Raw genomic sequence first — 15837 nt, 5'->3', positions numbered from 1 at the left:
CCACCTTTTGCTGCGATTACAGCTGTAAGTCGCTTGGGGTATGTCTCTATCAGTTTTGCACATCGAGAGACTGACATTTTTTCCCATTCCTCCTTGCAAAACAGCTCGAGCTCAGTGAGGTTGGATGGAGAGCATTTGTGAACAGCAGTTTTCAGTTCTTTCCACAGATTCTCGATTGGATTCAGGTCTGGACTTTGACTTGGCCATTCTAACACCTGGATATGTTTATTTTTGAACAATTCCATTGTAGATTTTGCTTTATGTTTTGGATCATTGTCTTGTTGGAAGACAAATCTCCGTCCCAGTCTCAGGTCTTTTGCAGACTCCATCAGGTTTTCTTCCAGAATGGTCCTGTATTTGGCTCCATCCATCCCAATTTCTTCTATCCCGTTTCAATATACCTTTGCTGATCCCCTCCATCAATTTTAACCATCTTCCCTGTCCCTGCTAAAGAAAAGCAGGCCCAAACCATGATGCTGCCACCACCATGTTTGACAGTGGGGCTGGTGTGTTCAGGGTGATGAGCTGTGTTGCTTTTACGCCAAACATAACGTTTTATCCAAATCCGGCTTTAAACTTCTTCACAACAGTGTCTCAGACCTGCCTGGTGTGTTCCTTGTTCTTCATGATGCTCTCTGCACTTTTAACGGACCTCTGAGACTATCACAGTGCAGGTGCATTTATACGGAGACTTGATTACACACAGGTGGATTGTATTTATCATCATTAGTCATTTAGGTCAACATTGGATCATTCAGAGATCCTCACTGAACTTCTGGAGAGAGTTTGCTGCACTGAAAGTAAAGGGGCTGAATAATTTTGCACGCCCAATTTTTAAGTTTTTGATTTGTTAAAAAAGTTTGAAATATCTAATAAATGTCATTCCACTTCATGATTGTGTCCCACTTGTTGTTGATTCTTCACAAAAAAATACAGTTTTATATCTTTATGTTTGAAGCCTGAAATGTGGCAAAAGGTCGCAAAGTTCAAGGGGGCCGAATACTTTCGCAAGGCACTGTATATATATATATATATATATATATATATATATATATATATATATATATATATATATATATATATATGCATATGTATAATATGTGTAATATATATAATTTGTTATCTGAGCTCATTTCATTTCATTATGAGAGCATTCATTTCATTATTAGAGCATTCATTTCATTATGAGAGCATTCATTTCATTATGAGAGCATTCATTTCATTATGAGAGCATTCATTTAATTATAGGAGCATTCATTTCATTATGAGAGCATTCATTTCATTATTAGAGCATTCATTTCATTATTAGAGCATTCATTTAATTATAGGAGCATTCATTTAATTATAGGAGCATTCATTTCATTATGAGAGCATTCATTTCATTATGAGAGCATTCATTTAATTATAGGAGCATTCATTTCATTATGAGAGCATTCATTTCATTATGAGAGCATTCATTTCATTATTAGAGCATTCATTTCATTATTAGAGCATTCATTTAATTATAGGAGCATTCATTTAATTATAGGAGCATTCATTTCATTATGAGAGCATTCATTTAATTATAGGAGCATTCATTTCATTATGAGAGCATTAATTTCATTATGAGAGCATTCATTTCATTATGAGAGCATTCATTTCATTATTAGAGCATTCATTTAATTATAGGAGCATTCATTTCATTATGAGAGCATTCATTTAATTATAGGAGCATTCATTTCATTATGAGAGCATTCATTTAATTATAGGAGCATTCATTTAATTATAGGAGCATTCATTTCATTATGAGAGCATTCATTTCATTATGAGAGCATTCATTTCATTATTAGAGCATTCATTTAATTATAGGAGCATTCATTTCATTATGAGAGCATTCATTTCATTATGAGAGCATTGAGTATATATGTCACTTCTCATTTAGAGCATCTTAACTGAATTCGAACTTGTGGCAATTATTAAATGTACAACTTATTTAGAACTGGGTTTGGATAGAAATGTAGTCAAACACTACAGCATAAACTAACTGTATGTCTATGTGCCTGAGTGCATGCATACCCAAACACTTTATTTTAAAAGCATTACCCTTATCTTTAACCAAACTGAATGAATTTCAAATGATTAGACACGCCACACAGTACGGTTCACTATCCAATCACACGGTAGTTAAATTGCTTGCTGTGACACCACTGGTCACTAATGATCACATGACTACCTGACCACACTGACATCAAGGATACTGTAACACAGAGACGTATTGCTGCTTTAATGAACGATTACAATGCTAGAACAAGTAACAAGACCTCCCTTCTGTCTCGGCTCAACACTGCTCCTTCACCCAACTGACCACAAACAACAAACACCACCTGTAAAATCCCCATCACAGAAATACAGAATTGTATGTAATTATGAGGTTACACCATAACTATCAGTCATTCCAATTCCTGAGACACCACATGATTTATTCTTTGTGATTCCTCGACCTGAAATCACTGTAATTAGATATTGATTGCATTAATTTGATGAACTCAACAAAATGCCTGTGACACTTGAACCAACCCTTATGTTTGCATAAGTTATTGTCCCACTACATATCAGAGAGAATCTCAAGTAGAGACTGTCGTTTGTTATATATTTTTGTTGTTGTTGTTGTTTATGTTTATTCATCATTGCCATCGATGCACACACTCAAGTGAGTCATGAAACGACACAATCGCATCATCTGTGACATGGTCTGGGACTGGTGTTGGGATGCATCTACTGCTTGTCCCTGTACAGGCTTGTCAGTCATTCTGTTGTTCTGAGTTGTTCTGAGTAAAGCCGGTGTGTCTAGTTGTCTGCCCCATCAGTCAAACTGTATTAGAACTTCTAGTACTGTTTATGAATCTGATGTCCACTATAGCCATTGCACCTAATAACTTATGGTTTCTCCCGATTGCATTCAGTTCGGCCGAATGTCTCATCCCTAGGTGTTGCTAACCGAAACCAAGGTAGGCTATACCTCCAACTAAGATGAAACATATCTCTTTACAGATACTCCTCAAATATACAGTAGTCATACAGTGAGTGTACTAGCTGTGTCAGTGGAGGCCAGATCCCCCAGGTGGGAGCTTTTCCTGCCTAGAGTTCATCTGTGTTAAAACCTTTAATAATCTAGATTTTTTTTTAAACAAACACAAATATATACAGTATATATCTTTTTTTTCTTCCTTTATTCACTCTCTCTTTTTTTGTGAAAGAGAGAAAAGAGGACACCTTCAAAACAGGAAGTTTGATTTTCTGGCGTAGTCGGCAGACATGGTTGTGCTGCGACATTCTGTGACTCCATTACAATATCCCCCTCACCACCACCCCACCCTTTTGCCCCTCACTTGAGCCCCCCAGATGCGGAATCTCTACACGAGAGCAGTATAAAGATAGAGAGCCTATCTCTTTCTCTCCCTCTCCCTCGTCTCTCTTTCTTCTATCCCGTTTCAATATACCTTTGCTGATCCCCTCTGTTTTAATTATGCGTGGCGCTTCTAGGGATTCAAAAATTCTATCTGTGCTTGGTGGAAGAAAAGAGGGAGGTTTCACGGAGCGGTTTATGTAGATTGATTTCAGGCAAACTCAAGTTAATCCAGTGTGCAGATGTGCTGAGGATGTGGCGACCGTCTTGCAAAAAAAACCTGTCCCTGTATTTCCATGGAGAGCTCTAGCCAAGCAGATGTATAGGTATAGAAGCCAGAGTGTGCTATACGGTATGTGTCTTGGGTTTATATCTGGCGAGAACATTGCAGAGCATGTAAAAGGGACTTAGGCAGTTTCTTTCTTTGTTATCGGATGGAGAAGAGATGCGGACAGCAGTGGGATTGTTGTGTGTTTACCGTACGGACCGGTGAGGAGATTTATGGGGAATAATCCCACTGAGGTTTCCTAGAGGAAGTGTGGTGCTGGTATGTCAGGAGAATGTAACAACACAACACTACTGGTCATCTGCCAGGAGAATGTAACAACACAACACTACTGGTCATCTGCCAGGAGAATGTAACAACACAACACTACTGGTCATCTGTCAGGAGAATGTAACAACACAACACTACTGGTCATCTGTCAGGAGAATGTAACAACACAACACTACTGGTCATCTGTCAGGAGAATGTAACAACACAACACAACACTACTGGTCATCTGTCAGGAGAATGTATCAACACAACACTACACTACTGGTCATCTGTCAGGAGAATGCAACAACACAACACTACTGGTCACCGGTCAGGAGAATGAAACAACACAACACTACTGGTCATCTGTCAGGAGAATGTAACAACACAACACAACACTACTGGTCATCTGTCAGGAGAATGTAACAACACAACACTACTGGTCATCTGTCAGGAGAATGTAACAACACAACACTACTGGTCATCTGTCAGGAGAATGTAACAACACAACACTACTGGTCACCTGTCAGGAGAATGTAACCACACAACACTACTGGTCATCTGTCAGGAGAATGTAACAACACAACACTACTAGTCATCTGTCAGGAGAATGTAACAACACAACACAACAATACTGGTCATCTGTCAGGAGAATGTAACAACACAACACTACTGGTCATCTGTCAGGAGAATGTAACAACACAACACTACTGGTCATCTGTCAGGAGAATGTAACAACACAACACTACTGGTCATCTGTCAGGAGAATGTAACAACACAACATTACTGGTCATCTGTCAAGAGAATGTAACAACACAACACTACTGGTCATCTGTCAGGAGAATGTAAGAACACAACACTACTGGTCATCTGTCAGGAGAATGTAACAACACAACACTACTGGTCATCTGTCAGGAGAATGTAACAACACAACACTACTGGTCACCTGTCAGGAGAATGTAACAACACAACACAACACAACACAACACAACACTACTGGTCATCTGTCAGGAGAATGTAACAACACAACAAAACACTACTGGTCATCTGTCAGGAGAATGTAACAACACAACACTACTGGTCATCTGTCAGGAGAATGTAACAACACAACACTACTGGTCACCTGTCAGGAGAATGTAACAACACAACACAACACTACTGGTCATCTGTCAGGAGAATGTAACAACACAACACTACTGGTCACCTGTCAGGAGAATGTAACAACACAACACTACTGGTCATCTGTCAGGAGAATGTAACAACACAACACTACTGGTCATCTGTCAGGAGAATGTAACAACACAACACTACTGGTCATCTGTCAGGAGAATGTAACAACACAACACTACTGGTCATCTGTCAGGAGAATGTAACAACACAACACTACTGGTCACCTGTCAGGAGAATGTAACCACACAACACTACTGGTCATCTGTCAGGAGAATGTAACAACACAACACTACTAGTCATCTGTCAGGAGAATGTAACAACACAACACAACAATACTGGTCATCTGTCAGGAGAATGTAACAACACAACACTACTGGTCATCTGTCAGGAGAATGTAACAACACAACACTACTGGTCATCTGTCAGGAGAATGTAACAACACAATACTACTGGTCATCTGTCAGGAGAATGTAACAACACAACACTACTGGTCATCTGTCAGGAGAATGTAACAACACAACACTACTGGTCATCTGTCAGGAGAATGTAACAACACAACACTACTGGTCATCTGTCAGGAGAATGTAACAACACAACACTACTGGTCATCTGTCAGGAGAATGTAACAACACAACATTACTGGTCATCTGTCAAGAGAATGTAACAACACAACACTACTGGTCATCTGTCAGGAGAATGTAAGAACACAACACTACTGGTCATCTGTCAGGAGAATGTAACAACACAACACTACTGGTCATCTGTCAGGAGAATGTAACAACACAACACTACTGGTCACCTGTCAGGAGAATGTAACAACACAACACAACACAACACTACTGGTCATCTGTCAGGAGAATGTAACAACACAACAAAACACTACTGGTCATCTGTCAGGAGAATGTAACAACACAACACTACTGGTCATCTGTCAGGAGAATGTAACAACACAACACTACTGGTCACCTGTCAGGAGAATGTAACAACACAACAAAACACTACTGGTCATCTGTCAGGAGAATGTAACAACACAACACTACTGGTCATCTGTCAGGAGAATGTAACAACACAACACTACTGGTGATCTGTCAGGAGAATGTATCAACACAACACTACTGGTCATCTGTCAGGAGAATGTAACAACACAACACTACTGGTCATCTGTCAGGAGAATGTAACAACACAACACTACTGGTCACCTGTCAGGAGAATGTAACAACACAACACAACACAACACTACTGGTCATCTGTCAGGAGAATGTAACAACACAACAAAACACTACTGGTCACCTGTCAGGAGAATGTAACAACACAACAAAACACTACTGGTCATCTGTCAGGAGAATGTAACAACACAACACTACTGGTCATCTGTCAGGAGAATGTAACAACACAACACTACTGGTGATCTGTCAGGAGAATGTATCAACACAACACTACTGGTCATCTGTCAGGAGAATGTATCAACACAACACAACACTACTTGTCATCTGTCAGGAGAATGTAACAACACAACACTACTGGTCATCTGTCAGGAGAATGTAACAACACAACACAACACTACTGGTCATCTGTCAGGAGAACAACACAACACTACTGGTCACCTGTCAGGAGAATGTAACAACACAACACTACTGGTCATCTGTCAGGAGAACAACACAACACTACTGGTCTTCTGTCAGGAGAACAACACAACACTACTGGTCACCTGTCAGGAGAATGTAACAACACAACACTACTGGTCATCTGTCAGGAGAACAACACAACACTACTGGTCATCTGTCAGGAGAACAACACAACACTACTGGTAATCTGTCAGGAGAATGTAACAACACAACAAAACACTACTGGTCATCTGTCAGGAGAATGTAACAACACAACACTACTGGTCATCTGTCAGGAGAATGTAACAACACAACACTACTGGTCATCTGTCAGGAGAATGTAACAACACAACACTACTGGTCACCTGTCAGGAGAATGTAACAACACAACACTACTGGTCATCTGTCAGGAGAATGTAACAACACAACACTACTGGTCACCTGTCAGGAGAATGTAACAACACAACACAACACTACTGGTCATCTGTCAGGAGAATGTAACAACACAACAAAACACTACTGGTCATCTGTCAGGAGAATGTAACAACACAACACTACTGGTCATCTGTCAGGAGAATGTAACAACACAACACTACTGGTCACCTGTCAGGAGAATGTAACAACACAACACTACTGGTCATCTGTCAGGAGAATGTATCAACACAACACTACTGGTCATCTGTCAGGAGAATGTAACAACACAACACAACACTACTGGTCATCTGTCAGGAGAATGTATCAACATAACACAACACTACTGGTCATCTGTCAGGAGAATGTATCAACACAACACTACTGGTCATCTGTCAGGAGAATGTAACAACACAACACAACACTACTGGTCATCTGTCAGGAGAATGTATCAACATAACACAACACTACTGGTCATCTGTCAGGAGAATGTATCAACACAACACAACACTACTTGTCATCAGTCAGGAGAATGTAACAACACAACACTACTGGTCATCTGTCAGGAGAATGTAACAACACAACACAACACTACTGGTCATCTGTCAGGAGAACAACACAACACTACTGGTCACCTGTCAGGAGAATGTAACAACACAACACTACTGGTCATCTGTCAGGAGAACAACACAACACTACTGGTCATCTGTCAGGAGAACAACACAACACTACTGGTCATCTGTCAGGAGAATGTAACAACACAACACTACTGGTCATCTGTCAGGAGAATGTAACAACACAACACTACTGGTCACCTGTCAGGAGAATGTAACAACACAACACTACTGGTCACCTGTCAGGAGAATGTAACAACACAACACAACACTACTGGTCATCTGTCAGGAGAACAACACAACACTACTGGTCATCTGTCAGGAGAACAACACAACACTACTGGTCACCTGTCAGGAGAATGTAACAACACAACACTACTGGTCATCTGTCAGGAGAACAACACAACACTACTGGTCATCTGTCAGGAGAACAACACAACACTACTGGTCACCTGTCAGGAGAATGTAACAACACAACTGGTCATCTGTCAGGAGAACAACACAACACTACTGGTCATCTGTCAGGAGAACAACACAACACTACTGGTCATCTGTCAGGAGAATGTAACAACACAACACTACTGGTCACCTGTCAGGAGAATGTAACAACACAACAGTACTGGTAACCTGTCAGGAGAATGTAACAACACAACACAACACTACTGGTCATCTGTCAGGAGAACAACACAACACTACTGGTCACCTGTCAGGAGAATGTAACAACACAACACTACTGGTCATCTGTCAGGAGAACAACACAACAGTACTGGTCATCTGTCAGGAGAACAACACAACACTACTGGTCATCTGTCAGGAGAATGTAACAACACAACACTACTGGTCACCTGTCAGGAGAATGTAACAACACAACAGTACTGGTAACCTGTCAGGAGAATGTAACAACACAACACAACACTACTGGTCATCTGTCAGGAGAACAACACAACACTACTGGTCATCTGTCAGGAGAACAACACAACACTACTGGTCACCTGTCAGGAGAACAACACAACACTACTGGTCATCTGTCAGGAGAACAACACAACACTACTGGTCACCTGTCAGGAGAACAACACAACACTACTGGTCACCTGTCAGGAGAATGTAACAACACAACACTACTGGTCATCTGTCAGGAGAACAACACAACACTACTGGTCACCTGTCAGGAGAACAACACAACACTACTGGTCACCTGTCAGGAGAATGTAACAACACAACACTACTGGTCATCTGTCAGGAGAATGTAACAACACAATACTACTGGTCATCTGTCAGGAGAATGTAACAACACAACACTACTGGTCACCTGTCAGGAGAATGTAACAACACAACACTACTGGTCACCTGTCAGGAGAATGTAACAACACAACACTACTGGTCACCTGTCAGGAGAATGTAACAACACAACACTACTGGTCACCTGTCAGGAGAATGTAACAACACAACACTACTGGTCACCTGTCAGGAGAATGTAACAACACAATACTACTGGTCACCTGTCAGGAGAATGTAACAACACAACACTACTGGTCATCTGTCAGGAGAATGTAACAACACAATACTACTGGTCATCTGTCAGGAGAATTTAACAACACCACATTACTGGTCATCTGTCAGGAGAACAACACTACTAGTCATCTGTCAGGAGAACAACACTACTGGTCATCTACCTTGTGAAGACAGTAGCATTTTGTTTTACCTCTTGTTTCTTCCAAATGGTGAACCTAAATAGATTCCACGCAACATGATTCGACAGACTGCGTCTGTAACAGTCAGGGCGACCACACTGTTGACCACACTAGTTAGATGTTCCTACAGTGCACTGAAAGAGAAAACACTGTGGGAATTAATTCTTCTAGTATTTGCAGTCTCAGAATATAACATGAAATATATAGGATCACCTATCTCACTCTTCTTTTAATAACCTTTTTGGTACTCTAGGAATGTGTATGATGCATAGTTCTTTAACCACTTAAAACATTATATTATTTCATGTTAAACAAAATATATAATGTTTTTGTTGATTTATTTATTTATTTATTTATTCTTCTTTTTGTTTTATTTGTCTAGTAGCTCATCAAGTTGATTTGTCAACTGTCCCTTCAGATCAAGTTGCAAACAGCAAGTGAGGTATGAGCTCCTCAGATTTGTACCGTTCTCCCTGTGTCAACTGTTGTCCAAACCCCCACTGTATGAATCTACGTGGGCTACTGTAGGTACCTGGCCCAACCCTGTAGTACCTTCACAGTACTAATCCACAAGTATCCCCCTGATTAGAATCTCCTGTATACAGCTTTGCGGTATGGATATGTGGTACACACGTTCTGTAAAGGTATAGGTTGTGTAATCTTATGTCAATCTGGATGTAGTGTAGTTGTTACAAGTGATATTGAATACACTTCTCCACAGTGAAATATAATAGGGACGCTCTGTAACATATCATTGTGATGCCTCACATTACAAATATTCTAGAATATGTTTCATAGATATTACTTTAGTCATGATAAATCATGTAACCGTATTTTACAATCAGGAAGAGTATTGTTCTTCTAAGAGCAGGGTTTTTAGCGCAGATAGCAGAAACATTCTGAGAACTTAAAGGAACTGTGCAACTTGACAACAAATAGACCAGAACAGGATTCTCTACCTTGGATAGAGTTGATGTCTGTCTATCTTCCTGTAGCTCAGAGAGGACTGTCTGTCTGTCAAACTGCCTGTGGCTCAGAGAGGACTGTCTGTCTGTCTGTCTAACTTCCTGTAGCTCAGAGAGGTCTGTCTGTCTAACAGACTGTAGCTCAGAGATGACTGTCTGTCTGTCTGTCTAACTGCCTCTGTCTAACGTCCTGTAGCTCAGAGAGGACTGTCTGTCTGTCAAACTGCCCCTGTCTAACTTCCTGTAGCTCAGAGAGGTCTGTCTGTCTAACAGACTGTAGCTCAGAGATGACTGTCTGTCTGTCTGTCTGTCTGTCAAACTGCCCCTGTCTAACTTCCTGTAGCTTAGAGAGGACAGTCTGTCTGTCTAACTTCCTGTATCTTAGAGAGGACAGTCTGTCTGTCTAACTGCCTGTAGCTCAGAGAGACTGTCTGTCTGTTAAACTGCCTCTGTCTGTCTAACTGCTTGTAGCTCAGAGATAATTGTTTGTCTGTCAAACTGCCTCTGTCTAACTGCCTGTAGCTCAGAGAGACTGTCTGTCTGTTAAACTGCCTCTGTCTGTCTAACTTCCTGTAGCTCAGAGATTACTGTAATTATGACAAACTGCCTGTAGCTAAGAGAGGTCTATATGTCTGTCTAACTGCTTGTAGCTCAGAGAGGACTGTATGTCTGTCTAACTGCTTGTAGCTCAGAGAGGACTGTTTGTCTGTCTGTCTAACTGCCTGTGGCTCAGAGAGGACTGTCTGTCTTTCAAACTGCCTCTGTCTAACTTCCTGTAGCTCAGAGATTACTGTAATTCTGCCAAACTGCCTGTAGCGAAGAGAGGACTGTATGTCTGTCTAACTGCTTGTAGCTCAGAGAGGACTGTATGTCTGTCAAACTGCCTGTAGCTCAGAGAGGACTGTCTGTCTGTCAAACTGCCTGTAGCTCAGAGAGGAATGTCTGTCTATCTTCCTGTAGTTCAGAGAGGACTGTCTGTCTGCCAAACTGCCTGTAGCTCAGAGAGGACTGTCTGTCTGTCAAACTGCCTGTAGCTCAGAGAGGAATGTCTGTCTATCTTCCTGTAGTTCAGAGAGGACTGTCTGTCTGTCAAACTGCCTGTAGCTCAGAGAGGACTGTCTGTCTGTCAAACTGCCTGTAACTCAGAGGGGAATATCTGTCTGTCTATCTTCCTGTAGTTCAGAGAGGACTGTCTGTCTGTCAAACTGCCTCTGTCTATCTTCCTGTAGCTCAGAGAGGACTGTCTGTCTGTCAAACTGCCTCTGTCTGTCTAACTGCCTGTAGCTCAGAGAGGACTGTCTGTCTGTCAAACTACCTGTAGCTCAGAGAGGTCTGCCTGTCTGTCAAACGTCTTGTAGCTCAGAGAGGACTGTCTGTCTGTCTGTCAAACTACCTGTAGATCAGAGAGGACTGTCTGCCTGTCTGTCAAACTTCCCGTAGCTCAGAGAGGACTGTCTCTCTGTCTAACTGCCTGTAGCTCAGAGAGGACTGTCTCTCTGTCTAACTGCCTGTAGCTCAGAGAGGACTGTCAGACTGTCTGTCTAACTGCCTGTAGCTCAGAGAGGACTGTCTCTCTGTCTAACTTCCTATCTGACTCAATGGCTGATCTGGGCAGACTAGGTGTCACACACAAGGTTGATCTGGAACGGGTCCTTCTGTGATTGGCATACCTGCCTGACGTGGTGTGACTAGACAGTAGATACAAGGCAGAGCCTGACTCCCAATCTGGAATCTAATAGTACACAATACTACACTACATATCACTCACCGATATGTTGCCCTTTGCCACACCTCTACATACATTCGACTAGTTTTAATGCAAAGTGTTGTTTTTTTTGCAAGGTATTTATTGGCCTTGGAGGGGTGATGGGTGGCTGTGACATGTATCTACTCTTTCTCAAAACACTGGTTCTCTTAAGAAACCACATGTATTTATTTATATTTGTGTTCTAGTTGCATGCCTCTGTGGTTTAGGATGACAGTGGTGTGTGAACGTTTAAAGGGGGCCTGTCGATTACACTGCAGGACTGCAGGTGCAGCTGCCCCTCTCCTCCTAACCTCACAATGAACACACAGTAGGACAAATCAACTCATCTAGATGCACATTTCAGAGTGTGGAGTAAAGAACGTACACTTTGCCCATGTTGAGAATTACAGACCCCCCCCCCCCCCCATCTCAACTTTTCTTTTTTTGTCCTGTGTCGTACTGTGTGTTCCAGTCCCCCCCCCCCCCCCCGTGGAAACCCAGTTCCAAACTCAAAATCCTTTCATTGTGGTGTGCTTGAAGCTCGAAGCGAACGTCTCGTACTCTCACCCTCTTAACAACAACCTTTACCCAAGGGGAAATTATGTCTAATGCTCTCTACTCCTCATTGCCTAACAATCGTCTCAATCTCAAACCCCCATCTCTCCATCCTAACCTGGCATGTGATGGTGTCTCCTCGCTCTACTTTGCTGCTACAACCACCAGCGCCACTCGTCGCAGCACACAACCCAACCCAACCACACCTCAAAATGACCTCTTGGTCTCTCTCCACCTTTCCTTCCTTCTTTGCAAGACTGCGAATGTTTCGGCCACTCCAAGCGCTGCAGCTACATCGAGCTGCTAAACTCTGTGATTTGCGTGAGCTGTAAACACAACACTAGGGGCCAGCACTGCCAGGACTGCAAGCAGGGCTACTTCCGAAATAATTCTGCAGAGCTGGAAGATGAGAATGTGTGTATAGGTCAGTTCCCTCACCACGGTCACTATCATCATCAGCACTGCTCATACCAGCTAATCTTCCACATGACCAACACCATGTTTATAACACCCTATGACCCTCACCTTTCACATTTCAAACTTTTACCCAAGTGCTTCAAACCTCCAAACTCATCTCTCGTGTTTTTCAACATCTCTCTTTTCTTGTTGCTGTCTTGGTCCCTTCTTGTTCTTCAAGTTTAACTCCATGCATATTCTATAACAACAAACAGGAAGCTGTTCTTCAAGTTTAACGCCATGCATATTCTATAACCTCAAACAGGAAGCTGTTCTTCATGTTTAACTCCATGCATATTCTATAACAACAAACAGGAAGCTGTTCTTCAAGTTTAACTCCATGCATATTCTATAACAACAAACAGGAAGCTGTTCTTCAAGTTTAACTCCATGCATATTCTATAACCTCAAACAGGAAGCTGTGCTTCAAGTTTAACTCCATGCATATTCTATAACAACAAACAGGAAGCTGTTCTTCAAGTTTAACTCCATGCATATTCTATAACCTCAAACAGGAAGCTGTTCTTCATGCTTAACTCCATGCATATTCTATAACCACAAACAGGAAGCTGTTCTTCATGTTTAACTCCATGCATATTATATAACAACAAACAGGAAGCTGTTCTTCAAGTTTAACTCCATGCATATTCTATAACCTCAAACAGGAAGCTGTTCTTCATGTTTAACTCCATGCATATTCTATAACAACAAACAGGAAGCTGTTCTTCAAGTTTAACTCCATGCATATTCTATAACCTCAAACAGGAAGCTGTTCTTCATGTTTAACTCCATGCATATTCTATAACAACAAACAGGAAGTTGTTCTTCATGTTTAACTCCATGCATATTCTATAACAACAAACAGGAAGCTGTTCTTCAAGTTTAACTCCATGCATATTCTATAACCTCAAACAGGAAGCTGTTCTTCATGTTTAACTCCATGCATATTCTATAACCTCAAACAGGAAGCTGTTCTTCATGTTTAACTCCATGCATATTCTATAACCACAAACAGGAAGCTGTTCTTCAAGTTTAACTCCATGCATATTCTACAACAACAAACAGGAAGCTGTTCTTCAAGTTTAACTCCATGCATATTCTATAACCTCAAACAGGAAGCTGTTCTTCATGTTTAACTCCATGCATATTCTATAACCTCAAACAGGAAGCTGTTCTTCATGTTTAACTCCATGCATATTATATAACCTCAAACAGGAAGCTGTTCTTCATGTTTAACTCCATGCATATTCTATAACAACAAACAGGAAGCTGTTCTTCATGTTTAACTCCATGCGTATTCTATAACCTCAAACAGGAAGTTGTTCTTCACATGTTTAACTCCATGTATATTCTATAACAACAAACAGGAAGCTGTTCTTCAAGTTTAACTCCATGCATATTCTATAACAACAAACAGGAAGCTGTTCTTCATGTTTAACTCCATGCATATTCTATAACCTCAAACAGGAAGTTGTTCTTCACATGTTTAACTCCATGCATATTCTATAACAACAAACAGGAAGCTGTTCTTCAAGTTTAACTCCATGCATATTCTATAACCTCAAACAGGAAGCTGTTCTTCATGTTTAACTCCATGCATATTCTATAACCTCAAACAGGAAGCTGTTCATCATGTTTAACTCCATGCATATTCTATAACCACAAACAGGAAGCTGTTCTTCAAGTTTAACTCCATGCATATTCTATAACAACAAACAGGAAGCTGTTCTTCAAGTTTAACTCCATGCATATTCTATAACCTCAAACAGGAAGCTGTTCTTCATGTTTAACTCCATGCATATTCTATAACCTCAAACAGGAAGCTGTTCTTCATGTTTAACTCCATGCATATTCTATAACCTCAAACAGGAAGCTGTTCTTCATGTTTAACGCCATGCATATTATATAACCTCAAACAGGAAGCTGTTCTTCATGTTTAACTCCATGCATATTCTATAACAACAAACAGGAAGCTGTTCTTCATGTTTAACTCCATGCGTATTCTATAACCTCAAACAGGAAGTTGTTCTTCACATGTTTAACTCCATGTATATTCTATAACAACAAACAGGAAGCTGTTCTTCAAGTTTAACTCCATGCATATTCTATAACAACAAACAGGAAGCTGTGCTTCATGTTTAACTCCATGCATATTCTATAACCTCAAACAGGAAGTTGTTCTTCACATGTTTAACTCCATGCATATTCTATAACCTCAAACAGGAAGCTGTTCTTCAAGTTTAACTCCATGCATATTCTATAACCTCAAACAGGAAGCTGTTCTTCATGTTTAACTCCATGCATATTCTATAACCTCAAACAGGAAGCTGTTCTTCGTGTTTAACTCCATGCATATTCTATAACCTCAAACAGGAAGTTGTTCTTCACATGTTTAACTCCATGCATATTCTATAACAACAAACAGGAAGCTGTTCTTCAAGTTTAACTCCATGCATATTCTATAACCTCAAACAGGAAGCTGTTCTTCATGTTTAACTCCATGCATATTCTATAACCTCAAACAGGAAGCTGTTTTTCATGTTTAACTCCATGCATATTCTATAACCTCAAACAGGAAGCTGTTCTTCACTCGTCTTCCTCACTTTCACTCTGTCCATTTGATTGTGACATCACTCACTTCCTTCTCCACAGGGCCTATGTTTTAAACCAGCTGTTTGTCATCACAATCACAATACTTTACCAT

The 15837-nt window shown here is 40.9% G+C and overlaps 1 protein-coding gene across 3 annotated transcripts in view; it reads left to right on the top strand.

The window, feature by feature from the left end:
* LOC109878698 (netrin-G1-like) overlaps positions 1 to 15837 on the top strand; it is a 257212-nt gene that overhangs the window by 214801 nt on the left and 26574 nt on the right. For 2 of the 3 annotated variants that reach the window (XM_031836409.1, XM_031836408.1), the window contains exon 6: positions 2943 to 2987. The exons of the other annotated variant lie outside the window; for it this stretch is intronic. In XM_031836409.1, the coding sequence (XP_031692269.1) occupies positions 2943 to 2987 (45 nt within the window). The remainder of the gene's footprint in view (positions 1 to 2942; positions 2988 to 15837) is intronic. 3 annotated transcript variants of the gene reach the window in all.

The sequence above is a fragment of the Oncorhynchus kisutch genome, linkage group LG11, assembly GCF_002021735.2.
Source record: "Oncorhynchus kisutch isolate 150728-3 linkage group LG11, Okis_V2, whole genome shotgun sequence".
Lineage (NCBI taxonomy): Eukaryota > Metazoa > Chordata > Actinopteri > Salmoniformes > Salmonidae > Oncorhynchus > Oncorhynchus kisutch.
The sequence above is the reverse complement of the archived record's forward strand: the minus strand, read 5'-3'. Positions and strand labels throughout refer to the sequence as shown.